The 27,034-nt window shown below is 37.9% G+C and overlaps 7 protein-coding genes across 9 annotated transcripts in view; 4 read left to right on the forward strand and 3 right to left on the reverse strand.

The window, feature by feature from the left end:
* Window positions 1–1,844: 1,844 nt before the first annotated feature.
* LOC104816032 (putative BPI/LBP family protein At1g04970) lies at window positions 1,845–5,158 on the forward strand. Its single transcript, XM_010544693.1, has 6 exons — window positions 1,845–2,314; window positions 2,913–3,052; window positions 3,636–3,987; window positions 4,207–4,455; window positions 4,591–4,716; window positions 4,822–5,158. Exons 1-6 carry the CDS (start codon window positions 1,910–1,912, stop codon window positions 5,011–5,013), a joined length of 1,464 nt encoding a protein of 487 aa, XP_010542995.1. The 5' UTR covers window positions 1,845–1,909; the 3' UTR covers window positions 5,014–5,158.
* A 1,373-nt stretch (window positions 5,159–6,531) lies between these two features.
* Window positions 6,532–10,283, reverse strand: LOC104816033 (zinc finger CCCH domain-containing protein 3-like). The gene is made up of 7 exons (XM_010544695.1): window positions 9,806–10,283; window positions 9,254–9,411; window positions 9,119–9,175; window positions 8,611–8,727; window positions 8,225–8,509; window positions 7,508–7,750; window positions 6,532–7,040 (listed from the first exon to the last, which is right to left on the reverse strand). The coding sequence occupies exons 1-7, from the start codon at window positions 9,876–9,878 to the stop codon at window positions 6,714–6,716; spliced, it is 1,260 nt and encodes a 419-aa protein (XP_010542997.1). The 5' UTR covers window positions 9,879–10,283; the 3' UTR covers window positions 6,532–6,713.
* Window positions 10,284–15,274: 4,991 nt separating this feature from the next.
* Window positions 15,275–18,474, forward strand: LOC104816034 (probable tyrosine-protein phosphatase At1g05000). Of its 2 annotated transcripts, none has more exons than XM_010544697.1 (5): window positions 15,275–15,573; window positions 15,696–15,789; window positions 17,568–17,625; window positions 17,705–17,748; window positions 17,874–18,474. In XM_010544697.1, the coding sequence occupies exons 1-5, from the start codon at window positions 15,308–15,310 to the stop codon at window positions 18,057–18,059; spliced, it is 648 nt and encodes a 215-aa protein (XP_010542999.1). In that variant the 5' UTR covers window positions 15,275–15,307; the 3' UTR covers window positions 18,060–18,474. The 2 variants fall into 2 exon arrangements, with proteins under 2 accessions (XP_010542999.1, XP_010543000.1); XM_010544698.1 differs by having other exon boundaries at window positions 17,879–18,474.
* A 543-nt stretch (window positions 18,475–19,017) lies between these two features.
* LOC104816035 (AUGMIN subunit 2) lies at window positions 19,018–21,150 on the reverse strand. The gene is made up of 6 exons (XM_010544699.2): window positions 21,001–21,150; window positions 20,312–20,437; window positions 20,060–20,164; window positions 19,703–19,771; window positions 19,448–19,561; window positions 19,018–19,331 (listed from the first exon to the last, which is right to left on the reverse strand). The coding sequence occupies exons 1-6, from the start codon at window positions 21,121–21,123 to the stop codon at window positions 19,212–19,214; spliced, it is 657 nt and encodes a 218-aa protein (XP_010543001.1). The 5' UTR covers window positions 21,124–21,150; the 3' UTR covers window positions 19,018–19,211.
* A 418-nt stretch (window positions 21,151–21,568) lies between these two features.
* Window positions 21,569–24,160, reverse strand: LOC104816036 (pentatricopeptide repeat-containing protein At2g32630). The gene is made up of 2 exons (XM_010544700.2): window positions 22,025–24,160; window positions 21,569–21,912 (listed from the first exon to the last, which is right to left on the reverse strand). Exon 1 carries the CDS (start codon window positions 24,068–24,070, stop codon window positions 22,169–22,171), a length of 1,902 nt encoding a protein of 633 aa, XP_010543002.1. The 5' UTR covers window positions 24,071–24,160; the 3' UTR covers window positions 21,569–21,912; window positions 22,025–22,168.
* A 168-nt stretch (window positions 24,161–24,328) lies between these two features.
* Window positions 24,329–26,567, forward strand: LOC104816037 (splicing factor 3A subunit 2). The gene is made up of 7 exons (XM_010544701.2): window positions 24,329–24,604; window positions 24,881–25,050; window positions 25,336–25,412; window positions 25,523–25,588; window positions 25,692–25,766; window positions 25,944–26,018; window positions 26,142–26,567. The coding sequence occupies exons 1-7, from the start codon at window positions 24,453–24,455 to the stop codon at window positions 26,424–26,426; spliced, it is 900 nt and encodes a 299-aa protein (XP_010543003.1). The 5' UTR covers window positions 24,329–24,452; the 3' UTR covers window positions 26,427–26,567.
* A 156-nt stretch (window positions 26,568–26,723) lies between these two features.
* LOC104816038 (condensin complex subunit 2) overlaps window positions 26,724–27,034 on the forward strand; it is a 4,409-nt gene continuing 4,098 nt past the window's right edge. For both annotated transcript variants that reach the window (XM_010544702.1, XM_010544703.1), the window contains exon 1: window positions 26,724–27,018. In XM_010544702.1, the coding sequence (XP_010543004.1) occupies window positions 26,896–27,018 (123 nt within the window). In that variant the 5' untranslated portion in view covers window positions 26,724–26,895. The remainder of the gene's footprint in view (window positions 27,019–27,034) is intronic.

A 27,034-nucleotide genomic window follows, 5' to 3' on the forward strand; every position in this document is an offset into this window, starting at 1 on the left:
CGTGGATATGTATATACAACAAAGTAATGTAGTGCGGACAGATTCATAGGAAAAATACATTTTAAAAAGTAGAGTTTCGAATAGATTCCTAAGCAAAGAAATCGGGAAAAATAAACAAAAGAATCAAACTTCGGAGGAGTTATTTGAACCAATTATTTATATTCCAAAATATCAACTGCTTTTGGCTTGCTATGAACACTACAAACGATTACTATATTATTCGAAATGTTGTTTAAAGGTTCATATATATGTACCATACATATGGCATATGGGTATAGGCTTACGTTACGTATCAATGGACACAAACGACACATATGTATCTGTATTGTAAAGACTATGTATTATTTAATCTTATTTTTCTATACAGAAAAGTAGTAAAGACTAAATTTTTAGCTCAAAACTAAAATTTGCGTGGAATTAGGGTTTATTATAAATGTCAAGAAGACACTGATGAGTTGATGTAATCCTAACAAAAAGGGGTCATATATATATATACCAAAATAAAGGAGTTTGGAACAACAAAGAAGGGATAAATATCCGAAACGTTATCCGTTTAAAAGAAATAAACGGACACAACACGTGTTTTATTTTCGGTAAGAGATAAATAGGAATAATTAATAAAGAGATAAGGCCCCCAAGTGAGTGGCGATTTCAAACGCTCGCGTTTCTGTCTAACTTTGAACAAATTCTATAGGAATTACATTCGTTGAAACACTACACGTGAGGAATGCGATCCCCTTTGTCATTATTGACTGCCCCCAGTTCATATAATACATGTACATTTATATATTTATATATATATATGATATTTAATCGAAATATAAACAAAATGATCATACATATATAATTATAAAAAGGCTTCCAAATTCGAACCCTTGAAATCTGATTTATAAAATTATTAATCATTACGGGTGTGTGTGTGGATAATATATGATTTTTTTTTGTTTATTAATTACCAAAGTTAAATAAACGTGAAGGAGAGTAAAAAACTAGTAATATGTAAATTAATTCTTTATTTTTTTTCCCTCACCTTTTCACTCCAAAAAAGAAAAAAGCCTGGATTCGGACCCATTTGTTTCTGTTGGGCTCAAAAGGCCTTTATTTACTAAATAAAATCATAAAAAAAAAACAAAAAATTATTCCTTCTTGCATTTCTTCATTCCCTTTTGAAATATATTTTTTCTAAACTTTATTTACTAAATAAAAACATAAAAACAAAAAACTTCCCGATTCGTCAGCTTTTTCGGATTTTGATTCTATTAGATTCGATTATATTCAAATTCTATTATTTCGTTTTTATAACAAAAGAACAAACATTTTATATTAACAATAAAAAAAATAAACCGCGCATAGCGCGGTTCTCTCCTAGTATAACTAAGTTTTCTATATTGGAAAGGAATCCGTTTGTTTTTTATTGATAAAAATATTTTTTCCAATAAAATTTTCTATTTTTTAGTTTTTTTTTTTATTTGGTTCGAATTTAATTTTTTATTTTAAAAAAACCATTTAATTTTTATATCAAATTTTATTAGATTACAATTATACATTGTTAGGTTGAAATTGATTTATTTATTCCGTGATCACCTTGCCAAAACGTCGAAATAAATGAATATAAGTGAAGGAATCCTTTCACCAAAGGGGTAAAAAAAGCCCACAACAACACAACCTCAATTTTCTATTATTATGTTGTCACCCCAACATTCTTAATTGCTTGCTGATTGTCCCGAAGAATGCTTGATGGACTCTCACAACCCTAACCAAATTACAAGGTTATTTTGGACATTTTATAAGAGTCTACTTGCGTGACACTAACTCTTCATCTAGTTCTTGAGAAAACGTTTTTGCCCTTCCTTTGCAAATTCACTTCGTAATCTTCAAATTAAACACGAAAAGAAGGTGAATTTCCGCCATGGATATCAGGTGGAGCTTTCTCGTTCTCCTTGTGCCAAGTCTGTTCATCCTCCCTTCGCATTCGCAGAGAAATTCCTTCACATCCGTTCTCGTATCGCAACACGGCCTCGATTTCGTCAAAAATCTGCTAGTCGACAAATTCATCGCGTCAATGATCCCTCTTCAGATTCCCAGGATCGAGAAGTCGATCAAAATCCCGTTTCTCGGAGGAATCGATGTTGTCGTCTCCAACATCACGATATACGAGCTTGATGTCGCGTCGTCTTACGTCAAGCCTGGTGAGACCGGTGTCGTCATCGTCGCCTCCGGGACGACCTGCAATTTGAGTATGCAGTGGCGTTATTCTTACAGCACCTGGATTGTTCCTGCGGAGATCTCGGATCAAGGGCTTGCCTCTGTTCAGGTAACGTTTCTCGGTCGTTTGACCAGTTAGTACATTTTCTTAGTCGATTTGGTTTAACTGTTGATCTTGCCATTGATTGTTCTACTACAATCCGAAGCAAAGTTTGGTTCTTAGTTCTATTGCATTGCCAAATTTTGTGCTTAGATACAATCTATTGCTGAGGGAAGGTTTTATTTGTGATCAGAAATGTAGCCAGAGGTGTTTCCTATGAACATCAAATTGCTACAGTAATTTATCTATGTACATCTACTCCTGTGTGTGCATTCATTTGCACTTTGGCTCTGTGTGAGCTACTCATCAGGCTTGGAAAAATCGTTCCCAGTAGAAGCAATCCTAGTTTTCGAGTTTCATAAAGAATATATTGAAATGCCCAAGATATCATTTCGATAGATTGGCCTCTTTACAACTGATGTCACTCTGTTTTTGCTTTATGTTCTTTGTTAGTGTTATTGGAACAGCGTACATGTGAGAATGGGAGGTGACTGTTGTGCTTATCAACATTATTTTCCATTTTTTTTTGTTGCTTTTCGTCTGTTTCTTTGCTCATTTTCATGTCTGTTTTACCAAGGAGGTTTGATGAGTGCTGATTCTCGGTAAGGTTGAAGGCATGGAAATTGGGCTTTCATTAGGCTTGCAGACTGATGAAGGGAGTCTAAAGCTTTCTCTATCGGATTCTGGATGTTATGTGAAAGACATATCCATAAAGTTAGAAGGAGGAGCCTCTTGGCTTTATCAGGGGTATGAAATACCAGTTATGGTAACTCTTTTCCATTTGGTAAAAGCTTTGCTCTTCTTTACTCTTGTAGTTTATCTAAGGTCATATGCTTCTTCTCTCTGGTGGTCTGTGTTTTCTTTTACGAGAAATACCAGATTATACTTTTGACTCCTGCTTTTGGTTCATTGCAATTCGTATTGATGTTTGCTTAGCAATGGGCTGGATCATGTAACCATTCTATTTGAATCGAGCTTTCTCGTGAGTTCTGGATGTTAGAAGTAAGGTCATAATTGTAATGGTTTAATAGCTTTGGCTCATCTCACACACTGTTGAAAAGGCATTAGCATAATATATCTGCTTTAAAAGAAGAAATGGTTTCGTTAGTCAAGTTTGGTTTGTGTTAAAGCTCTGGAATTAGAGTCTCGGTGCTGTGTTTTTCATGGATTTTGTTAAAAACGAATGATTAAAATTATTTTTCTTGCAATAGATTTCATTTCTGTGGGGATGAAGCACTTCTCTGTACGATTTCTCTATTTTCCATACTGCATGGCTCGTCTCTGTTGGGGTTTTCTAAAGTCTGTTTTTATTTTTGTTCTCTGGTTTCAGGATGATTAATGCGTTCAAAGACCAGATAGGATCCGGTGTGGAAAGTACCATAACCAAAAAACTAAATGAAGGAGTAACAGAGCTTGATTCGTTCCTACAAAGCCTTCCAAAGGAAATTCCAGTAGATGATAAAGCTGCACTGAATGTCACTTTTACTACTGATCCTATACTGAGCAATTCGTCCGTCACTTTTGAGATCAATGGCTTGTTCACAAAGAGAGAAATCATTCAAGCCATGGAGTTCTACCAAAGAAATTCCTTATCTTCATTTCCCTGCCCAGAGGATTCTAAAATGCTTGGAATTTCGGTGGATGAAGCTGTCTTTAACTCTGCATCAGCTTTGTACTATAATGTAAGTTGTAATTTCTCCTCGTAACCCATATGTCGTGTCTCTTAATACTTTACACATTTCTGTCGTGTTTTCTTGCTGCCAGTCATGCTTCATCTGGGTCAAATAGAATGCGTTTGATCCTATCAGCTTGCCCATGTTCTTATCGATCCAAACATATTAATCATTTTCCACTTTTGTTTTTTCTTACATGTTGATGATTTCTTTGTTCGCCACATTCAGGCAGATTTTATGGAATGGATCGTGGATAAAGTACCAGATCAGTCTCTTTTAAACACTGCCCGGTGGAGGTTCATCATCCCACAACTCTACAAGAAGTACCCAAATCACGATATGAATCTGAACATCAGCTTGTCTTCTCCTCCAATCTTGAAGATCTCAGAGCAAAATGTCGGGGCCACTGTAAATGCAGACCTAGTAATCGATGTTTTGGAAACAGACCAAGTCATTCCAGTAGCATGCATCTCTTTGGTAAGCCGGTGAACAAAATATATACATCCCTTCATTCATTCATAATGAAATGTGCTTCTCTGCACACATACATACATATGCCTACTGTTTCAGATTCGTGTTTGTAAGTTTCTGGAATCTTCTCTCCGGTTACAGGTCGTCAGTGGGTCGGGTTCTCTAAAAGTAACGGGTAATAACCTCGGCGGAAGCGTAAGATTAGAAGACTTTGCCATGTCCTTGAAGTGGAGTAACATCGGAAATCTCCACCTGCATCTCATCCAGGTACAGTACAGATTCAGACAAAATTCACAGTGCAGAACTGGAAGATAAGGTTCGTGCAATGAAAGACATTCACGTTTTACTCTCTTGTCTTTTCCGATCTCGCAGCCAATCATATGGACAGTTATACAAACCGTATTCGTACCGTACGTGAACACACGGCTCGAAAAGGGCTTTCCTTTGCCAATAATCCACGGATTCTCTCTTCGGAACGCTGAAATCATCTTCTCGAGCTCAGAAATCGCGGTTTGTAGCGATGTTACATACTTGGACTCGTTCCGACTCGTTCAACTGAGTTAGCCTTTTGATGAAGTGTGTATAATATGGTTTTACCAGCACGTTCAACGTTGTAATACGTTTTGTATTGTGTAGTATGATGAAACTGTGTTGTAAAATGTTCTTTTGGTTAATGTTTACCGAATTATGTCATGATAGTTTCACCATAGATCAAGTATAGATCTTCCATGATGTATGTATGTATGTATGTATGTATATGGGATTTTTCAAGATTAAATTAAAGAAATAACCCATACGACAAACACCCATTATAAAAGAAAAAAAACACAGAAGAAGCGAAGAAATAGACTATATTGATAATCAACCATCTGCATCCATACATTTTTTTTTTTGATAACCGGGTAATCTCAGGCCCAAAGGGCCCAGACTAATCCCGACCCACACGTACAACCGGCACCACACGTGTGGGATGTGAAGCACCCCGAAAGTGGCCGGAAGGGAAATGTCCATACTCTGGGTGTTGAACCCACGACCTCTTGTTCAGGAAATGGGCTCTCAAACCAACAGAGATGGGGGAGATCCCCTTATATGCATCCATACATCCTCCCACATTCATCATCATCATCATCATCATCATAGATCAAGTATAGATCTTCATATCGTTCACCACCTTGTACACATCATCCACGCCATCGTCGTCATCCTCGTTCTCCTCCAAGCACAGCTCGTTATCGTCACGGTGACCGGAATCGCAGCCGCAGGGAGCGTGGCCCCCACCGCCTATGACGTCAGCATTGGCCTTGATGAAGAAGGCGCATAGGTATAGGAGGAGCGTGAAAAGACCGCCAATGCCGCCATTGTCCCCGAAATATATATATTTTTAATCTTAATTTCAGTTTTTCGTTATTTACTCTATTTTTTTTTTCAATGTTTTCTTGGTCGAGCGTGGAGGAGAGTAATTTTTAAGGCTTGGTTACATAAGGAATGGGATTTTCACTATTCACGGTGGGAAGAGTTTAGCTCTTGAGCTGGTCTCACGGCAAAGTAATTTCTTGAACGTACGTACTCTTCCCACTATTTCACCCTCTTCTCTCGCAAGAGGAAAAAAAAAACATTACGTGGGCCGCAAGAAAGTGATCCTGTGCACGACGATCACCAACCAGTCGGCATTAAAAACAAAGAGACGAGATGGAGAGTTCAGTTCATTTTTTGTCAGATTGTCTTAAAAATGCTTATTTTGAAAGTCTATTTACCGTGGAATCACTGGAACGATATACTTTCATTTTGGCTACAGGAAGGATCAAACATGAATTCCCCTTGAATGCGTGCATATACATACACACACACACACACACACACATATATATATATATATATATATATATATATATATTAGTCCATAGCTTTCATGAATGCGTATTCGATAAAGCGAGCGATGAGACGTTACATTTGGAAACCACAAAAGAGGAGACACGAACATAGAATGTGTTCTCGGAGAGGACAAAAATATCCGTAGCATATAGTAATATAATATGTCTGAATTCTCTCTTTCCGGCGATGTAAATTTATTAACACAAATCAAAACAACAGAACACCCTTTTCTCTTCCAGTTCCTATTCGTGTCAGCTAAGGGAAAAAAAAACTCCAAAAGTCCCAAAAGATGATGAAAGTTTTCATTTTTCAATCCCTCCTTCCAAAAACAACAAAAAGGGCAGAGAGATCATTGCACATTTCAAGAAACCCGGGCAGGGGATTCAATGATTTCAGGCCACGCTGCTGCTTTTGACGCTGGTGATCATTGAGCAAGACGTTTTTTCTGACGAAAACTGCGCTTCTGAGTCGACCACCTGTTTAGAAACTGCCTCTGAGTTCCGGTTCTTCTCGGTGGGTTTGCCATCAGACAGGGCCGGTGAATCAGAACGAGTTTGAGGCGAGATACTCATATGAGTTGAAACTGGGGAAGCATAGGGTAGAGGAGGCACGGTCAAGGCCATGTTGAAAGGGTATGGCGGCAAAGAGTGGTCAAATTTGCAGTTTGGTCCAAACTTGCAGGATCCGTATGCCATGAAATTTGCACATGCCGGTTGTCCCTTCAAACAACAAGTAGAACAACAACAACAAAAACTCTTAATTTCACATCATCATCATCATCATCACCATCATCATCATCGGTGCTAAAAGTAATATATAAGACCAAGATACGATATCATGGGTGAAAAAACTAAGGCCAAATATGAAAACTATGGCAATTATTACTGATAAAGATTCACGAGGAAATCGTCCATTAAGCCCATCAGGTGATTTCAAATTAGGTTCCCTCTTGCAAGAGATGCTGCAAAGCTAAAGATTATGATTTTTATTCATGAAACATTTATGGACTGAATAACGATTCAGTTGTGAACCGATCTTCAACCTAACATGAACCTCTGGCCTAAGATTTTTTCTCCCTAGAGCTCTTCTTATTTCAAGTTTTCAACCGAGAATCAGACTGAGTTGAGATAAAAGTCTTATGGGCGATGAACAAAAACGAGAGAGAGAGAGAGAATGAGAGACTTACAGGTCTAGATGGGAGAACAACAGGGTTTAAGAGATTTGGTGGTGATTGTGAAATCCTTTCTTTGGGATGATTATATTTGCAGTCATCTCCATATCTACATGTTCCGCTGCTCATAAAAAAACGGCATTCTGGTTGGTCATGTCTTTCAGGCAAACTCTGGTTCAAGGTTACAGCCACTGGCACAGATGCACTGGAACTCGAGTCAGGTTGATCTTTCACATTGTATATGGGGTTAGATGTAGCCTGCCCCAAAACGAAAACACAACAAAAAAAAAAACTTCATGGTTAAGTCTTTGAGAAAAGATCAACCAGTTGATCTGTCATACATGGAGAAACTATAGAAACATTTTCAATATGAATATGACTACAAACTCAAATACAAATAATGTGCAAGTTCCAGCCTGGAGATCGTTGCAGTGCCCGTTGGCTAACCCAGGAATCATATAATGTGATTTTGTAGATAGATGTTGATCAAAGAGCAACTACGGAATAAACTAAACCAACCCAACTCGAACATTCTTCCAAAGTGAACATACATCCTGGATATGAGGCACAAATTTATTTGTTAAAGTGAAATCGACGGTAAGAAAACGTCGGATTGAATCTCTGAGGGGTAAGTCAAATTTGTTTAAGAGCAGAATCTGTGCCTAGTTTACAATACAGAAACAAGAAAGCGGCTTTCAACTTCAACCACAGGGCAAGAAATTTTATACTTACAGTGTAAGTGGCCCAGCCTTGAGGAGGTAGAATGCCTTGAGAAGGTGAAACCATGACAGGCACATAGGCCTGAGGAGCTTGCCTACTTAGAACCGATCCATAAGTTGCAGGTGGCAAAGACACCATTGTCAACCCGCCGCCGAGATATGGCAAGCCTACAGAAGAATAGCTAGACAACCCATATGCAGCTGAAGGTTCATTAACAGGCTGAGGATGATGGAATTTGCAAGCAACTCCGAATTTGCACGTTCCAGTCCGCAGGTAATATGTGCATGATTTTTCGCCCTGGAAATGATGTTCAATAAAGGTTTTGCTGAACTAATAAAGCCGAATGATAATAGTAACTGTAACTAGCCGACTGCCTGCCATTGGATGATAAAGATTACCTGACGAATAGGAAAACCGAGAACATTGAACAACACAGGTCCAGCGCCATTCCTGTCCTTCGGATGATGATATTTACACGTAGGGCCATACTTACAGGTTCCTGTCTTCAGAAAATACTGCAACCAAGTACCCAAAAAAAAAAAGAGCTAGCTTGGCAAACACTTTCAAGGGAAGAAAACAATATGATACATCACACTAACCAAGCAGTATCTAGCTCAGGTAATTCAGTAAGACTCTAACGAGCAGAAGAGGAAAGACAGAGGAAAAAGGAAAGAAGAAGAAGGCCTCAATCCTCAAGACATGCATATTCCTCAGTTTAAATGTAAAATGCTGTTGCCTCTCAAGTAAAGCTACAAACTTGAACAAAATTCTAGTGTCACGTTATCACTAGAAGCCATCGTGTGAAACATCATATTCTAGATTCATAATCTATTACAAATTTAGACCGGAAAAGCCACAAAATTTTCCTCAGATGAACACGAAAAACAGAAGATTCAAGAAGCGCACCTCACAGTCCGGTTGTCCAACTCTCTCAGGGAGTTCGTCTTTGTAATAAAAGATAGCCTATTAAGATGTTACAAAACTGTAAGCCAAAGCAAAAACCAGAACAAAGCAACTCAATTCGAGATTCTGCCTTCTCACCTGAGAAACAAAAGGAGGGTGATTGTAACGGCAGTTGCTTCCATAACCACACAGCCCTGTCCTCAGATAGAACGGACAATCTCGTTCACCTGGCCGATCAGGATACGGACTGGATTGAGCATCACCGTCTTCATTTAACTTTATCCGCCTAAAGGCATCTGAAGAACACATCGCCCGTTCGAAATGATCAATCAGTATCTAAACATGATTAGCAGCACCGACCCACCAGAAATCGGATGCCGCAAAACAATTTTGGCATAAACCCATTTTACAGAATCGTGATCAGCTATCAAATTCTGGGTTTTACAAGCTAACAAGAGCGCAAAACCTATTTTGTAAGGAAACAGATCCATGTTGGGACACGACAAGAACACAATTGATCAAACAAGATTAACATGGGACAAGTTCATTGAGCTCCAAGTTTCTGGAATTTTCAACGAGCAAAGATGAACAAATCCGAACCAGTGATCAACATATTCATATGATCTTCAAACGCATTACCGAAACAAAAACGGGTCATTTGGATCTCCCGTGGACAGAATCGGAAGCTACCTTGGATTTTCACGGAAGATCGATTCGACCCAGTAGAGCTCTGATCCTGCTGAGTTTGTGACATGGGTCGCATAAACAGCCACAGAGAAACTTTTTTTGTCTTTTTTCTTCGAAAAATTCACAGGCAAATCGTGTGAGTTTGCGAAGAAACGGTGAAGACAATGATCAAACAAAAAGGAAAAAATCACAGGTAGATTGTGTCTCTCATATACAGAAACGGATTTCCCCTCTCTCTCCCTCCCTCTGGAAAACGATGAAAACCAGAGACGAAAAACGACGGTGAAAATCCGAGATTTTTGTAACTTTTTCTTTTCCCAAACAGAAGTCTTCTCGTTTAGAACAGATCCAAAAGGAAAATCTCTGCCAAAATATTCCAATTTGATTTATTTTCCTTATTCCCCCTTCTCATTCCTGTTTCCTTTGTTTTTTCTTCCAGAATCTGAGATTTTTCAGATCTTTTTTTTTCCTTTTCCCGTAGTTTGTGTTTCAACGTAAAAAAACGAAAAAAAAATATGTGTTTACATTTAAAAACTACAAAAAATATCCAAACTTACTTTATTTCTTCGGTTCATAATATCAATTATTATAGCATGATCTCGTTCGGAATAAAATCTAGATATGAAAATTCAAATTCTTTAAAATACAAATATTAACACGAAAATATATTAGAAATTAGATATTTTTTTAGTTTTTCTAATGATAGAAAATTAAAATAATACTGACGAGTCTTTGCCCCCTCGTGTACGGATTAATAAATTCTGCCTGTCCTTATGAAATTACAATCATACCCTTTCTGTTTACATCTTATGGCATCACGTGATCTGATCTTTCATGTTATGGTTGGATCTGCACCGTCAGATCCGTCCCTTGTAGGACCCACTCTCCTCTTTTGCATTTATGTTGTGTATTTTAATTATTTAATAATTATGCACTTTTCACGCCTCATTTAAATCCATAATATTTGTGTATTAATTATCGTGACCTTTAGCTGTACATAATTAATATTATAATCTGCATGGCATTTTTCAATTTCTAACTTCTAGATAAAATGTATTTGTGGACTTTAGTAAAGAGAGAGAAAATAAAATGCGTTTTATTTTAGATTAGAAGGAAAAAAAAATATTTATTGGCCACTGATAAAGCGCGGGAACTTGGTGCGCTAATGTGCAGTGTGGACCACTGGATTTGAATCTCCAATGGGACCCGCTTTTATTACCCTGCGGAATGACCAAACTACTCCCTAAGCTTGTTTTTTTTTCTCTGACGGGGTAATTTCCTAAAAAAATGTACATGGTAAAAAAGTGAAAAGAAAACTTATTGTCGTTGTAAATTGTTTTTTGGAAAAAATTTATCCCATTCAATCTGAATTTATATAAGACACCCATCATATAGTACAAGTATACAATTATTTGACAAAAATATTTAGTATCTATTTTTTAAAATTTATAATAAAAATCGATCCATTAATTAATAAAAAAATTGAAGTTATCATTCGATTTTATATTCACTTTTTATATAAATTATATCGAAAAAGAAAAAATAAAACTAAAAATTTGTTAATTGATGTATTGATGTTGAAACTTTTTTAATTGTTAAAATATATAATTGTTTGTAGTTTTTTAGTTGTAGATATAATACGTGAATGAGTTTAGAAATATTGATTTATTGTTTTAAAACTTTAATCTTTAAAATTATGGAATGTTTAATATTATCCGTTTATTCTAATTATATATATCATTTATTTGATTTATAATAAATGTAAGTATTGTGATGAATCTTATCTTTGTATTTTTTTCATTTAATTATACTTTTATTTTTTGTTTTGACATTATCTCCAAAATAAATCAACAATTTTTATAAATATGAATTATTTTTTTCAGTAAATAACATTCTAATTAAAATATTTTTAAACAATACTATTCAATATAATGTTATACTTTTCTTTTTCTTACTATTGTTATACTTTATTTATTAAAGTAAACTTATTATTTTGTAAACAATAACTAATCTTGTATACCGTACTTGTAAATCTTTGATTTATGAGAATATTGTTTTCTATTTTTAATAAATATCTAAGCGATTTATATTCGATAATATTTAAATAATTTTGTCAGTGTAGTGTTTTTTTTAATACGTCTCTCCCTCTCTCTCTCTATATATGTGTATATATATAATATTCGACAACTTTCACTTTGAAAGTCAAAGACCGGATACATTCACATTCACATAGAAAAATCAAAGGGTTCTGAAAGGCGGCATCTATCTAACTCCAACGCTTTTTCCGTACCGATAATGACTTGTATAAATTTTAATAGGAAAGTTGTTGTCTAAATCTCATCTTGCAATATTTGAATCAATTAACTATTTTATATTTTTATAATTTAATTGTTGGCAATTATTCGACAATTATTGTTATCCAAACCCCCGAAATTTAAATTAGCTGATTTTTTTTTTTTCATATTTTTATCATCTCCCGTCAACAGCGTTGCATTGACTCTAATAAATAAAACGTCAGGTAATTGTGACACGTACGTTTATGATAAATTTATAAGATTAAATTGATATTTGGTAAAAATAAAAATTCGTTGATGAAGGTGTAAGATATAATTAGTAATCAGATCATCTAAAAAATAACAGGCAAATGCATATCAATTGACTGTAGTAATTAAATGCATAAATTCTTTTTAACAGAAAAAATACAGAAATTCTTATTTTTTTCATATAAACCATCAATTGTTTATCAATTTATGGATTTATTGAGAAATTTTCTTTTTATTTAAGAAAAAAAACAACAAATGATTTAGATACTCATATGCAATCCGCCATCAAATCCTTCAACCTAATAGCACATAGATTGCGAAAAAAGAAAAAAAAAATGCACATGGATTAGTTAGTTGCTGTTTATGTTTTGCAATAAAATATAATAATACTTCTAAAAACAAAGATCCGTAGAATTCCATACGAAATTCACACTCTCCAATATTCGTAAAAAGGGGGTAGAGAAATGAAATAGTTCTCTTAATTTATTTTTGGAAGTTTAATATTACAGTAAGATATTTGAAAATCTAAAATAGATATGGTCAAACCGGCTTTAGATCTGACAAGAGGGACAAAACAAAAAATAATAATAATTAAAAAATAATATGGAAAAAAAGGGGAACATCTTCTGCTCTGGGACCAGGCCAAGGTCTCAGACTCGAGAATAACATAAGCAAGGGGCAAAATGGTCAAAACACTTTGATTCTGGCACAAGAAATCTCCTGCTGCGGTCAAGTGGGACCCGCGAGTTGAAAAATGGGGAGGAGGAGAAAGTTGAGTGGTTTCAGGAGCAGCAGAAGATCAGTGGTCGAAGCCGTTCGATCTTTTGACACGTGGACACCAGAGGTAAAAGACCAAGCGTCGAAGCGTTTACAAGTCGAGAGAGAAAAATATGATTTTGTTGGAATTTTTTTATTTTTTATTTTTCTGAAGAGAAATATATATTCACAGATAGAAATATATTATTTTATATATTTCTATGACATTAGAAACCTTGTGAAATTTTAGAAGGTGGGTGGGTCCATGAGCTCCAAATCTCAAACAATTGTTGACGTTAGTTGAAATTGCAATCCGAATCATGCTATTTCTAGAAAACGACAAGTACGTATCATTTATGACCCAATTGACTTTAATGCAGTGGAAATTTAATGACTTTGGAGAAAATAGGATGCAAAAGAACTGCTAGCCTCTGACTCAATTGGTGTGAGATATTGACCATTGACTTTGGATCTGAACGGATATCCAAAAATATGTACGGCCCAATAGAAAGATAAATAATGGGCCTATAACTTAACAAGATGTGTATGGCCCAATTACAAGTCTGAGGCCCATCACTAGAAGGAGCGTGGCCCGACCCGAATGTGACCACGTGGGCCATTTTCATCCTCTTGATGTAATAAATAATAATGGTTTATTTACTTTCATAGGAGATTGAAGTTTCAGGGTTTTTAATTTATTATCCGTACGCATGAACACAGTGTGCGTACGTGGCGAAGGGCTTTCGTTCACGTCGCCCTTTTCCAACTCCCGAAGCATATTCCTAAGAATGTACCTTTGTTTTTTTAATTTTTTAAATATTTTCAACTATAAACAAAATTTCAGTATACACATCAGAAGATTCTCTGTCTATTTTTTTATTTATTTATTTTCAGTAATTATCATTATTAGCTTTATTTCCCATCTCTTTCTTTCTTTCTGTTGTGATTTACATAGACGACAAAGACATGATGTGGATTTAACTATTTCTTGTCCGGTTATGGTTCTTTCTGTCCGTTTGCATTTTTTTTTGGGATTTAACTATTTCTTGTCCGGTTATGTTTCTTTCTGACCGTTTGCATTGCATTTTTTTTTGATAATCGTATAAATACTTGAACTTTTATAAAATTTTCAAATAAATATCTAAATTATAAAAATACCTGAACTTTTTAAAACTTCCATATAAATATCTAAATTTTTAAAAATTTATCAAATAAAATAACTTTCTTTGACGGCGTTAATCGATCGAGTCATCAATTTTCGTCGGATTCTATTATAAATTAAACGACGTTAATGTATTTTGGTTTTATTTAATTTTTTTAAAAGTATGAGTATTTTTATGGAAGTTTTGAAAAAATTAGGTATTTTTATGAGAGTTTTATAGTTTAGGTATTATTTAAGAATTTTGTAAAAATTCATATATTTATATACGATTATTCTTTTTTTTCATGTATACAAATATTCTGGTTTATTAATGCAATACATTCGGAATGTATTTTAAAACTAAGAAATATTTCAGAATCTTAAAACGTAGTGTAGCATGTGTTTAGAGTTTAATAGGTTGATTTATTCATATAGTTCAAAAATAATATAAAAAGACATGCTTAATATTTTTGAAAGCACGTGTTTTCTAGCTGAAAGATATAGCTCCCTAGGTCCCACATTTAGTATTTTTTATGTTTAATAATTTTATTTTGTTTTTTTTATAATTTTATTTCCAATATGTATTTTTACTTTGGGTGAACTAATAATATTATAAAATCGTATAAGAAATGATCATACAGTAAATTCTGTAGCATATAATAAGATCATTTCGATTATTGTTGCAGTTTACACCAACATGAGAAACTGGCATTGTTTTATGCAATTTGGAATATTTTAGGTACTCTCAAACGGCATAAGAATTATTAATTTTGTTGTTTTTTTTTTCTTAAAAACATAATTATAAATAAAATAAAACTATAATAAATAGCACATGGAATTTAAACCATATGAAACGATGATGACCTCATATATTGTTGATTTCCAGTTGTGATCTATTGATTAATTTTTTTACTATTCAATAATAGCTGCATTATACTTTTAAAGAATTTACGTAAATGAAATAAATAAAATAAAACGGCATGTCTATATAAAGCCACTGTAACGAACATCTCCATTACTCTCATTCGACATCGGATTCAGGCCAAATTAGATACCTCGTCCGAGATGAAACTAGTGGAGAAGACGATGGACAAGCTCCGGACTGTGAGCGAAGAGGAGAGCGATGAAGAGGCCTGCCGTACGATCGAGGTTGCGGTGGTTGACCGGACTGAATTGTGCCGGGCGGCGGCCATCCTGGTTGTTTCCGGAGAGGAACTTAACCTGATACCGCCCTTGAACTTTGCCATGGTCGACAATGGCATTTTCAGGTCTGGGTTTCCCGACTCTGCCAACTTCTCCTTCCTTCAGACTCTCGGCCTTCGCTCCGTCATGTAAGATTCCCCGAAATTTCGATCAATTTAGTGGGCACTCGAATAAATTTAAGTGTAAAAGCGTCTAGGTTGCTGATTTTTAGGTTTTTTCCCCTTTCTTTTGGGTATTCGTTTGTGTGAAGATATTTGTGTCCGGAGCCATACCCGGAGGGCAACATGGAGTTCCTCAAATCCAATGGAATTAGGCTTTTTCAGTTTGGCATTGAAGGCAACAAGGTGAGTGTTCGTTGTTTCTCGCTGTTTTTCTAAGTCTCCGTTTTAAGAATTTTAAGATTCCGGCGATTGGTCGTTCTGTAATTCTTTTTTGCGGATCGGATTTGTTGGAGGGGATGTTCAAACGTGAATTCCCAACCTAAATTCTCAGATTTGGAGATCATGTTCCTCGGATTATTTTAAATCCTCAAATTTGGTTGCATGTATTTGGAGTTCTAAGCTTGAGAAAAAGGGTCCATTTACAAATGGAATTTCGAGAACTTTGGTGTTAACAAATTGAGGAATTTGCGGATTTGTGATATAATATATATATATATATATATATATATATATATATATGTTTGAACTGCTTGATGTTTGCCTATTTGTTCTCATAACCTGTCTCACTAATTTGGTGTTTACTTCCTGCAACTCATCCGTTAGCTGGTTTTGTCTTGATTTCATTTTGGTTCTTATCACACCATTTCTCGTTTGGATGTTTATCTTGAATTTGATCTTGGGTCCAATATATGTATCCATCAAGGTAATTTGCTCTACCCATATTGGTCTCCGTTTACTCTTTCTCATGGTCCCGCAGCTTTGTCTCTTCGTCAACTAATACCATCTGGTCATTTTTCGTGTATTGATAATTGCATAATGGGGGCTAGGTCAAACAAGCGCTGAGTGTATTGCTTCAAGTTTTGTCAGATATCCACTATTGGAAAGCTTCCCCCTTTCCTTGTGTCCTCTTCTTATTGTTTTCTTGGTTGATGTTCGTTGCGTGTCTCGTTTGGCACATCCACGATATCTTCTATCTCATGTTTTTTTGTCCTATTTATATCCCTTGCGTAATCTTACATTTGGAAAAGCATTTCGTGATACTGCATTAGTTGTTTATAGTAAACTCTTTTTGGTTTTTCAGTTTTATAAATTGCAGACAGTGAATTCAGACAAAAGGGTCCACTAGTTGTTGTTAGGTATTCTGACTCCCCGATTACTGTTGTTTAATATCTTGTGTTGCCTTCTTTTACAATGTTTTAGTGGTCCATGTTTGATATGGCTTTTCGTTTCGGGCAAAGGTTGCTAGAGGATGTAATAACCGAAAAAGCTTGAGCGTAGAGTTCTGATATGGAAGTTTCTAATCCAAACGTTTTAGATGTCAAGCTCATCCGTAAGAACTTAGGTTACCAAATGGCTGGTTGAGCTTGCGAAGGATAAAGTTTGAGTTGATATAGAATATTGAATAACTGAAAAGAGAGGTTAAAATTATGTATTCTTGCGTTGATGAGTTGTCCGCCGTTGCTATCCTGCTTCCGTTTGAAGGTGGCTTTGGATATTCTTACATTTACATTTTGTCTGTTGGATCTCTCTGATTTCGTTTTCATCTCCTTATTTGCTTAGATTCGTTTTGTTGTTTCTTGGTAGCAATAGTTTTCGTCGATGTCTTTTGTCCGTCATCGATTGCTCTCTACAGACCTCTTCCATTTTGTGTTTATTTCTGTATCCGCTCGTAGATAGAACCCTTCACGTAGGAAAAACGAATCTTTTTCGCAGACAGGAAACATGTCATACGTAATATGTTTATGTAACATGTTTGAGTATAGCTCTGATATTCTCTGGTGCTTAAGTCTCTCTCTGCAAAAGCAGAAGACAGAACTCTGAAACAGGAAAACACCACGTTTTCTTACTTGCTAGACTGGAGAGTAACCGGAGACATTACTTTTGTTAATACTTGTGGTGATATTTTGGCATTAAATCGTAAAAACTAATGTACATCATCTGTACTTTTTTCTTGTTTTCAGGAACCTTTTGTAAATATTCCAGACGATAGAATCCGGGAAGCGCTGGAAGTACTTCTAGGTATGAATCATACACTCCCTACACTGGCAAAGAAGCTAATTTATGTTCATATTCGTTCGTAACTCGTTTCTTGTCTCAGATGAGAAAAACCAGCCGGTTTTGATTCATTGCAAACGAGGCAAGGTGTGTGTAAATTCCGGCTTCTCTCCTATGCATGATTTCCCTTCTCTTTTAGGATTCAGGTCAGATATCGAATGAATAAAGGGGAGGAATATAGATAAAGGAAGGGATGGTTAATGTGGTTGCAGCACAGGACGGGGTGCCTTGTAGGGTGCATGAGAAAACTGCAGAAATGGTGCTTGACGTCGATATTCGACGAGTATCAGAGATTTGCAGCGGCCAAAGCTAGGGTTTCAGATCAAAGGTTCATGGAGTTATTCGACGTTTCAGGCTTGAAGCATTTCCCCATGTCTTTTTCTTGCTCCAGGAGGTAGGTTTTATTAGGTACAACCCCATCCCATCCCATTGGTTGAAGAAAGAAGATTAGGAGAGAGATTCATGAGTTTCCTGTCCTGCGTTTCTTGCGTCGAGGGTAATCGTTTTCCTCCCTCGCTCCAAACAAATAAAGAAAAAGGGTCGTGATTTAAGAATCCGATTTCGTTTATGGTAAGCGTAAGCACTTTAGATACAGCAGCGATACGTATACATAGGAGTCGAGTCGGTGACATGGGCCACCGGAAAATATGTATCCGGGTGGTGGTGGTGGCGGTGGTTTTCTGTTTTTTTTCCTTCTGTGTATTATGACCGTCCATTCGAATGGCCAATAATGTCTTTTGGGAATTGGTGTTGGGCAATTGCCGTACTCGTACGTACACGTTCTACGTAGCGTAAGTTATTTATGTACATATTCATTCTGTGTACACGTGGCTATATTTGATTCGTCCAATTCTTCGGGCCTACGAACGGTACGGTAGTGATCCTCTGCCTTCTTTTTCTGCTAGCGATTTATCCAATCACACACACACACACACACACACACACACAATTCGATTGAATCTTACAATTGTTTCAATGTTGGATGACTATAATCTGATGCCCAAAAGGTTTCGTTCGAAAGAAAACCGATCCATATTCAGACTCACCCGTACGTTGATGGTTCGGTATGAGCCTGCATTTCAACCTCCGGGCTCGTCCGTTTACTCTCTGGACGAAAGTTCTTCCCTGTGACTGATTATATATATACACCACATGTTCACTTCTTGCCCGTTTGATTTAATTTGGTTCTAATTCAGTTCGGTTTTTTCAATCATTTTCATTTGGTTTTTACATTGAAATCGGCCGGTTACGGTCACGTGACTTGAACGCTGTCCAGATCGGTTCAATTATTCGGTTATTAACCAAATTGAAATTTGATCATATAACAGAAATCATCAAATCTCAATGCTCACTCGCTAAAACATAACATGAACCCCCAACTCATTTCTATAGGATGTATGTACACAAGAGCTGGCGCAAGTGGATTCTATGGCGGTTTTATTCTCCTCAAACTAGACAGCGAGAGAACACAACACACAGAAACTGGTACAAGAAATTTGAGGACGTTATTCTTATACAGTAGGATTTGAAGTGACTTACCTGTTTAGGCACTACTCTTTTTTCCCAGCTCGGAGGTTCTGAAGGGTTGCGAATGACTCTCTCATGGCCGACATTGCCTCGAAGAATCTCGTGCATGATGACAGAGCGACAGGGATTGGACGCAGCATTTCCTTTGTTAAATAACAAACATTCAAAATCGCAGCAAAGAAATGAGATCGAATAATAGATATGAGCCGAGAGAGATTCTGTTAGAAAGATGGGAATCATGGAACACATATGAGCATACCCCCCAGACTGAAGGAGGCTCCTTAAAGTTTTGACTCCACTGGAAATCTGACACTGACGCTGTCAAGGCACCATAATCACTAGCTGCCTTCATTAGCAACTCGGAAAATTGTTTCTGGATGACAATGCAGAAACGGCCATCAGGCAAGTTAAACAAAAAAGGGGATTTTGTGTCTCTTGCCTTATTTCTTCTTCCAGTTTAAGCAAATGCAGATGCATATCCCCTCAAATAGTAGAATACTTTCACACGACGTACCTGGTATTCAGCTTCGACAGGGATGCAATCTAGTGAGTAAGGCTGTTGGAGACGGGCAATGATGCGGTCCTGCCCAGTAAATAAACAAATGGCACCCGAAACTTAAACAACCGGTTCATTCTCAGTAAAGGAAAAATACTTTTCTGGAGTGAGGAACTACATTCTCATTATAGACAAGCTACTAAAAATGAGGAAGGGGAATAGCATGGTTTTGCCAACATGCATAGAAATCAATTTACAACCTACTTGTACACTGTAGTACTGCATAAAAACTTGCCATGTGAAAAGAGTGGACAATGCAAGAATATGACATGGAAGCTAGATTTTACAGATAAGTGAAAAAGAAGAATGATTTACCTTGTTCTGTATGACATCTTTCAATATTTGAGTGATCCTTTCCAGAGTCTCGATTTTCTTTTGCATTTCACTCACATGTGTCAGATGTGCAACATTTTTATCGTCCTAAATTGATTGTACAGCATTTAGCAAATTTTTTTTTGACAAAACCATTATTTATAGAGACCATAAGTGCATCACGCTTGCGAATAAAGCAGCTTTGTGAAACATTTCTCGTATCCTTTGACAGAGAAACAATCCCGTGAAAGATACCTTTCGCCCTTGAAGCTCGACCTGCAAGTCTGCAATTTTTCTTTGAACAGCAGACAACTCGCGCAGGACCCTTATTAAATCATCACCTTTCTCACCAGTTGAAGATGTCAACTCTTGTAGTTCTTCCTACAGACAGAACAAAGAGGGCCAGCTAACTTCAAGGTACTTTACTGTTAAGTGGTTTGCAAAGTCAAGTGTTAAGTGTGCTGTGTGTGTGGTCTCAATCAAAGCTTAGAGAAAAGAAAAGAGGTAACTACGTGAAAAAAGATTTCCATGCACTACTGAAGCAGATTCACGAAATTTGCATATTCTCAGAAGAAAGTACAAAACCTTCCCAGAAATTCTGTGGAATTCGAAATCTCCGAGACATAAACAGATTCACATCACCAGCCCTTAAGAGTATTCAGACATATTGAATAGTTTCATTGTTGCAAGATCTACTCGGCCAAAAATCTCAACCATATCACTATAATCAATGCAAGACCTACTAACTTCCCACGTTTTTTGAAGAACCCCACTGATGAACAGAATCATAAACTACTTCGAATTACATATGCTACATTCCTTTTATACTGTGGAAGCAATCCGACAGCACGATCTAGGGATAAACCTTCGCCACGCACCAGACCAAACTAGTTTGGAGACGAGAATTCCCGACACTGAAAACAAATATAAAGTAGCGGAAGAACCTGAGACGGCGGAGGAGCGACGGTGAAGCCGAGATCGGAGGCGATGGATAGAGCATCCGACATTCCGCCGATGCGCCTAATCGGCTTCTTCCCCACCCACGTCGTGTCGCTTCCCATCGACATTTCCACAAAGCTTCCGAAACAAAATTCGATACCCAATTGGTGGAGAAGAAGACGAAAGTCACGAAACTCAGATTTTTTTTTTTTGAATTTAAGCTCTCCGTTTCTTTTTTTTTCCCTGAAAGCAGTCCGATTTTAATCATTCTCATTCACCACCCTCCCTACTCATATACAAGGAAAAAAAAACTAATCACAAATTTTCTACTTAATGGGCCTTGTTGTGGCCCATTTAAATGTTCGTTGGACATGTCGCAAAGCTTTTGGTTTTTAACCAGAAAATTAATTATTTTCTCGTACTTCGTTAATTTAATTTTTTACGAAAAAGAGGAAAAAACCCCATACTAGAGTAATTTCAGTGAATTTATATGCATAGTTAATATTATTTTACTGTGTATTGAACTAGTAATTGTTAATTGCATGTCGTTAAAAATTGATTTAAGACCGGATCAAAGGCCCAATGGGCTCAGATTAAAATCTGAGGATACTTTATATTTGACTGTTTCTTTTTTGCTGGAACTAGGAATAACAGAGATTTTACCAATTCTTTCCGGATCATGGAACCCAGATGTTTTGACATTACCTTCACTCATCTTCTCCTTTCATGGCAGCCATAGTGATTGTAGAGAGATTGATATTCCAAAGGATGCAAGTGGAGAAGAGGCCTCTTTTGCGTGATTTACTTGATGATATTCAGAGAATATTTCTTGATGGTGTTACATCCATTCTCTGTGTCTCCTCATTTCACTTCGTGTTGGCGCCTTAACCAAATTCTCTGGATCCGGCAACTCCCATCTGCAATAAATGGACCCCATGAATCAACAAATCCTTGTAAAAAAAACAAAAACTTGAAAGACCCAACTGCGTAAATAAGACTAAAAAGCCCTAATTTGGATAAAGTTTGGACCTTTATTGCAGACACTGTTTAGTTTCCGACGTTCACAACAAATTAATCGTTTCCCAAAGGCAATGTTTCTGACTCGAACCCTTCACCGGCGTAAACATTCTGATTCAAATCTCTGGCTTTTGAATCTTCAAACCGAGATTTTCATCAACAATCTGATTTTTTACAGTTTACCCTCGCAGGAGGATCTTCAGTCCCAGGGGTATGCAAACTTCCGACGAGTGAAGTGTAAACCCTATCGTCTATGATGTAACCTTTCCTCTTCATCTCATCGTACAATCCAAAGGCTTCATCTGATTTTCCAGCCTTTGACAGACCCGAGATCATCACAGTGTATGTAACGACACTGCAGTCCAAACCCTTCGAATCCATTTCATCGAAAAGCCTCATTGCCTCATCCACATTTCCCGAAATGCATTCCCCATGTATGAGTGACGTGTATGTATACAAATCTGGATACATCCCTTTCGTTTCCATCTCAGCTCTCAGTTTTCGGGCTTCCTTTACTTTCCCCTGCTTGCAATATCCATCGATCATCACATTGTATGTAACAACATTAGGTTGTTCCCCTTGGCGGTCCATATCCCCGAAAAGCCTGTTCGCCTCTTCGAAGTTCCCTTCTTTGCAACAAATATCGATCAAGGTAGTGTAATTAACCACGTTAAGCTTCATCACACCTTTCTCCGACACCCTAAACAGCCACTTCTTCGCCTCATCGGGCTGTTTCAATCTATTAAAACAACTAGCGATCATATTATGTGTAAAAACATCAGCTTGAAACCCTTTCTTCTCCATCACATCATACATCCACAATGCATCCTCGATCCTCCCTTTCCTGCAGTACCCGTCAATTAACGTATTGAAAACCACCTGATTGATGCTAATCCCCCGGCTTTGCATGTCGTTTACCAGTATATCCGCTGCATCCATTTCCCCGACCTTGCATACTCCGTCGATCAGTGCACCATAAGTGTGACTACTCGGGGTAAGACCCTTCTCTATCAGTTCATCGAAAAACAGAAATGCCCTTTTGATGTTTCCCTTTCTGCAGTTCCAGCTTATTAGAAAGGTGTACACATGAACATCAGGCTCTATTCCTCTTTCACGCATTTCATCAAACAGTTTCTCTGCATCGGCCATCTTTCCGTTCTTACCACGGCAGCCCATCAACAGTGTAAACGTTGCCGCGTTATAGGACACTCCTTCCTTCTCCATCACCTTCAGAATCTCTTCTACACCTGAGAAATCTCCCCTTTTAGCATAAGCATTGATAATGGTGTTGTAGGTTATCACATTCGGTTTAACTCCTTTGCTGGTGATATCACTTATCAGTTGTCTGCTCTTTTCCACTTCTCCCCTTCTGCATAAGCCTTCAACCACAATTGTCAGTGAATAAACAGTAATCTTCACACCAGAATCCACCATTCGGCTGAAAAAGTCCAAACAAAGGTCGATTTTCCCGCCTTTCTTCGCTGCTACGAGAAACACAATGCAGGACCTCTCATCGATGCTCAATCCATTCGCCACCATGTAACTGAAAACCCCTAAACTCTCGTCGAACATCCCATTATCCACATAAACCCTGAACATCAAATCGAAGAACTTCACCAGAAACCCAAGCTTTTCTTCAGAAACGCCGCAATCCGCCATCGCCGAGCTCAACTTCTCCACCGGGCACAAATAAAACGCATCGGTAGCAATTAAATTCAATAGCGATTTCATCTCTCGGAATCTCTGGTCCGAATACAGCCTGTAAGCTAAAGCCACCACCGCCGTGAGGTCTGGTTTATAGGAGAATTCGTACCTCTGGAGAAAATTGAAGAAATCGATGCAGGATAAAGCAGGAAGACTGGGATTTGAGAGGACGAGGCGGGAGACATCGGAATTTAAATTAAGAAGAAGTGACGGATTCGATTGAAGCGATCCGATGCCGGATTTCTGTAACGATGCTATGATATTTTTTGCTGATTCGATGTCGGATATCCGACCAGGAGATCGCTGTTTCTGCCTCAGGTTCATGAACAATCGCGGGAGTTTGGAAGTAGACATTCTTCCTGTCTTTTGCGAATAATCTCATACGAGAAGGGGGAAAAAAATCTCTGGTAGAAGAACTGTTTTTTTTTTCTAATGGAAGCAGCTCGTACTTCAAAAGGTGAAGGGCGAGCAAGAGAAGAAAACGAATGTAAACGGCATCGTTTTGGTGGACAAGACAACATGGGCCGATTTGTGAAGACACTAATATGGGCCTATGGGCTCATTCATTGGGTTTTTGATCTTACTCATTTTCTTCCGCACGATCCTAAACCGCCCTATCGTTCTTCGGCTTCTCAAATCTCCGCCATTGTCAGACCTTCGGTCAGTCATCATCTAGAGAGAGAGCGAGACTGGGAAGGATCTGGGAGCGTGAAAGCCAGAGGTAGTAGTCTTAGCGATGGATAGAGAGTGGGGCTCAAAGCCTGGAAGCGGAGGCGCCGCCTCCGCCCAGAACGAGGCCATCGACCGACGTGAGCGTCTCCGTCGTCTGGCGCTTGAGACCATCGACCTTGCTAAGGACCCCTATTTCATGCGAAATCATCTCGGAAGGTATGTTTATATAACGACCTATGTATGACTCTCCACGCAAAGACTTGCTTGTAGATTCAGATGTTGGATTGCTTAGGGGAATGAAAATTCCGTCGTCTTGATTTACGGTTATCTGGTTTAGGTAATCTAATCTACACTGTATACGTATATGTATGTAGTCTGTAGGCGTGTATGTGTGCTTATCTGCGTCTGTATGTGTTTTGATTGGCGTTTCTTCAATTAGGGTTTTTGTTGTGTCACTGATACCATTTATGTTTTGTGTTTGATGTCCTGAAGCTATGAATGTAAGCTATGTCTAACGCTGCATAACAACGAAGGGAACTATTTGGCACACACTCAGGGGAAGAGGCATCAGACCAATTTGGCAAAGAGAGCCGCCCGAGAGGCCAAGGACGCTCCGACCCAGCCACAGCCTCACAAGCGCAAAGTCAATGTTCTTAAAACAGGTATAGTATTTTTCTTGCGGTTTATGGCATTGTTGGCATTCACACTTTTCATTTCTGGAGAACAAATGGCGGGAATTTTCTCATAGTAAGTGTAGGGATGGGACAATTGCTGGTTAAGGAGTTAAACTCAATGTGGAAGTTGTAGGTATCCTTGATGTAAGATTGGTAGAGTTGCGATTTGGAACTGTCTTTGGGCATTTGTTAGGCATTTCCACCTCTTGAGTTTGTGTAATATCATTGTTTTAGACTCTGCTGAGAAATCCCTACCATTGTATGTTATTGCAGTTAAGATTGGTAGACCTGGGTATCGGGTTACGAAGCAGTATGATCCTGAGATGAAGCAGAGATCACTTCTGTTCCAGGTACTCATGTGGCTGTAGCTGTCGAATCATACACATACATCTTCTCATTATTTATTGTAAATTGAATTTCTTACGTCTCTGGTCGTTTTCGGCTCTACCCTTTTTTACAGATTGAATATCCGGAGATAGTGGACAACAAAAAACCAAGACATCGTGTTATGTCATCTTATGAGCAGGTTAGAATTTATGAGCTGTTTCTTGATCTGTAATTATTGATATCTTTTCTGATACGTTCCTGCTGAGACACTCTTGTGTTCGCTTGAACTTCTATGAGTGCAGAAAATTCAACCATATGATAAGAGATATCAGTATCTTTTGTTTGCGGCCGAACCATATGACACTATAGCCTTCAAGGTATTTCCCCTCACTTTGCTTGCTTAATTTCATCCATCTATCTATCTTATTGAGACGTTCATTATACAAGTTTTGGTTTCTCATATCCATTTTCATTCCCTTCTTGACCTCTGTGAGCTTGTGTACCGTTTTTTTGTTCATATGTAAATCCATAGTTGTGTTCTATTTACATTTCAGGTTCCTAGCACTGAGATAGATAAATCAACCCCCAAGTTCTTCTCGCATTGGGACCCAGACTCAAAGATGTTCACAGTAAGCACTTCTCCTGAGATTTACAGTTTAAGTAGCAGTTTTTCTTTTTCTTTTTATCTTTCTTTTTTTGGGTATCGAAACATCCGGTATTCTGACCAGTGATTTGAAACACCTCTAAAACAGTTGCAGGTTTATTTCAAACCGAAGCCACCGGAGGCAAACAAGCCCCAGTCCACGGCTGCAGCCAATGGGCTGCTGCCACCTCCACCACCGCCACCGCAGGCCCCACCACCTCCTCCGCCAACTGGTGCACCGATGCCAAACCTTCCTCGTGCACCACCACCACCACCACCAATGGCTAACGGCCCTAGAGCAATGCAGCCGCCGCCTCCACCACCGTCGGGGGGTTTCGGGTATTTCCCGGGCCAGGGTGCTCGCCCTCCCCCACCTCCTCCTCCTAGTATGTGAAACTGGCAGTCAATTTTTTTTGTCTATGTTGGACTGAAACTATCAGGGCAGGACAGTGTTGTCTGTTTCTTGCTCACATGTTGGATTTTCTAAGTCAGTTATTGTCTGGAACTTTGTTATCTTTAGATTTTTTCCATAACACCTGTAATCTTATTTAAACCATTTCTTTGGAAAAAAAAAAGGTGATGATGTGGAAGGAAGGAATGATATTGCCACGTCACTCACACTGTACGCGGCCCATGACTCTCTGTGGGCCGTGTACTTCCTACCGAGCGAAAACCATTCAACCTTCTGATTGAAATTCAAAGCATAGAAAGTGGAGGGAAAATTGAAATCCCTAATCCCCAAAATCCAGACCTGCCGATTCCAGGCGAACCCAACTGACGCGAATCTTCATTCTTCTCCAATTCCTCTTCAACCGTTTTCTTCTTCTTTCCACTGCTTATGAACTTCTGCTTTTGCTGAATCCATGGCTGAACCCTTGACTCCAAACCCTAAGCAAAGGCTCGCTTCGACGCCAACTCGAATCCAGCCTCTGGCGAGTCCCTCCTTCTTCTTGGGATCCAATGACGACAAGTTGGAGCGGCAGCAGGCGCGCGCTGCCAGAG

This window comes from Tarenaya hassleriana, unplaced genomic scaffold (assembly GCF_000463585.1).
Source record: "Tarenaya hassleriana unplaced genomic scaffold, ASM46358v1 Cleome24, whole genome shotgun sequence".
Lineage (NCBI taxonomy): Eukaryota > Viridiplantae > Streptophyta > Magnoliopsida > Brassicales > Cleomaceae > Tarenaya > Tarenaya hassleriana.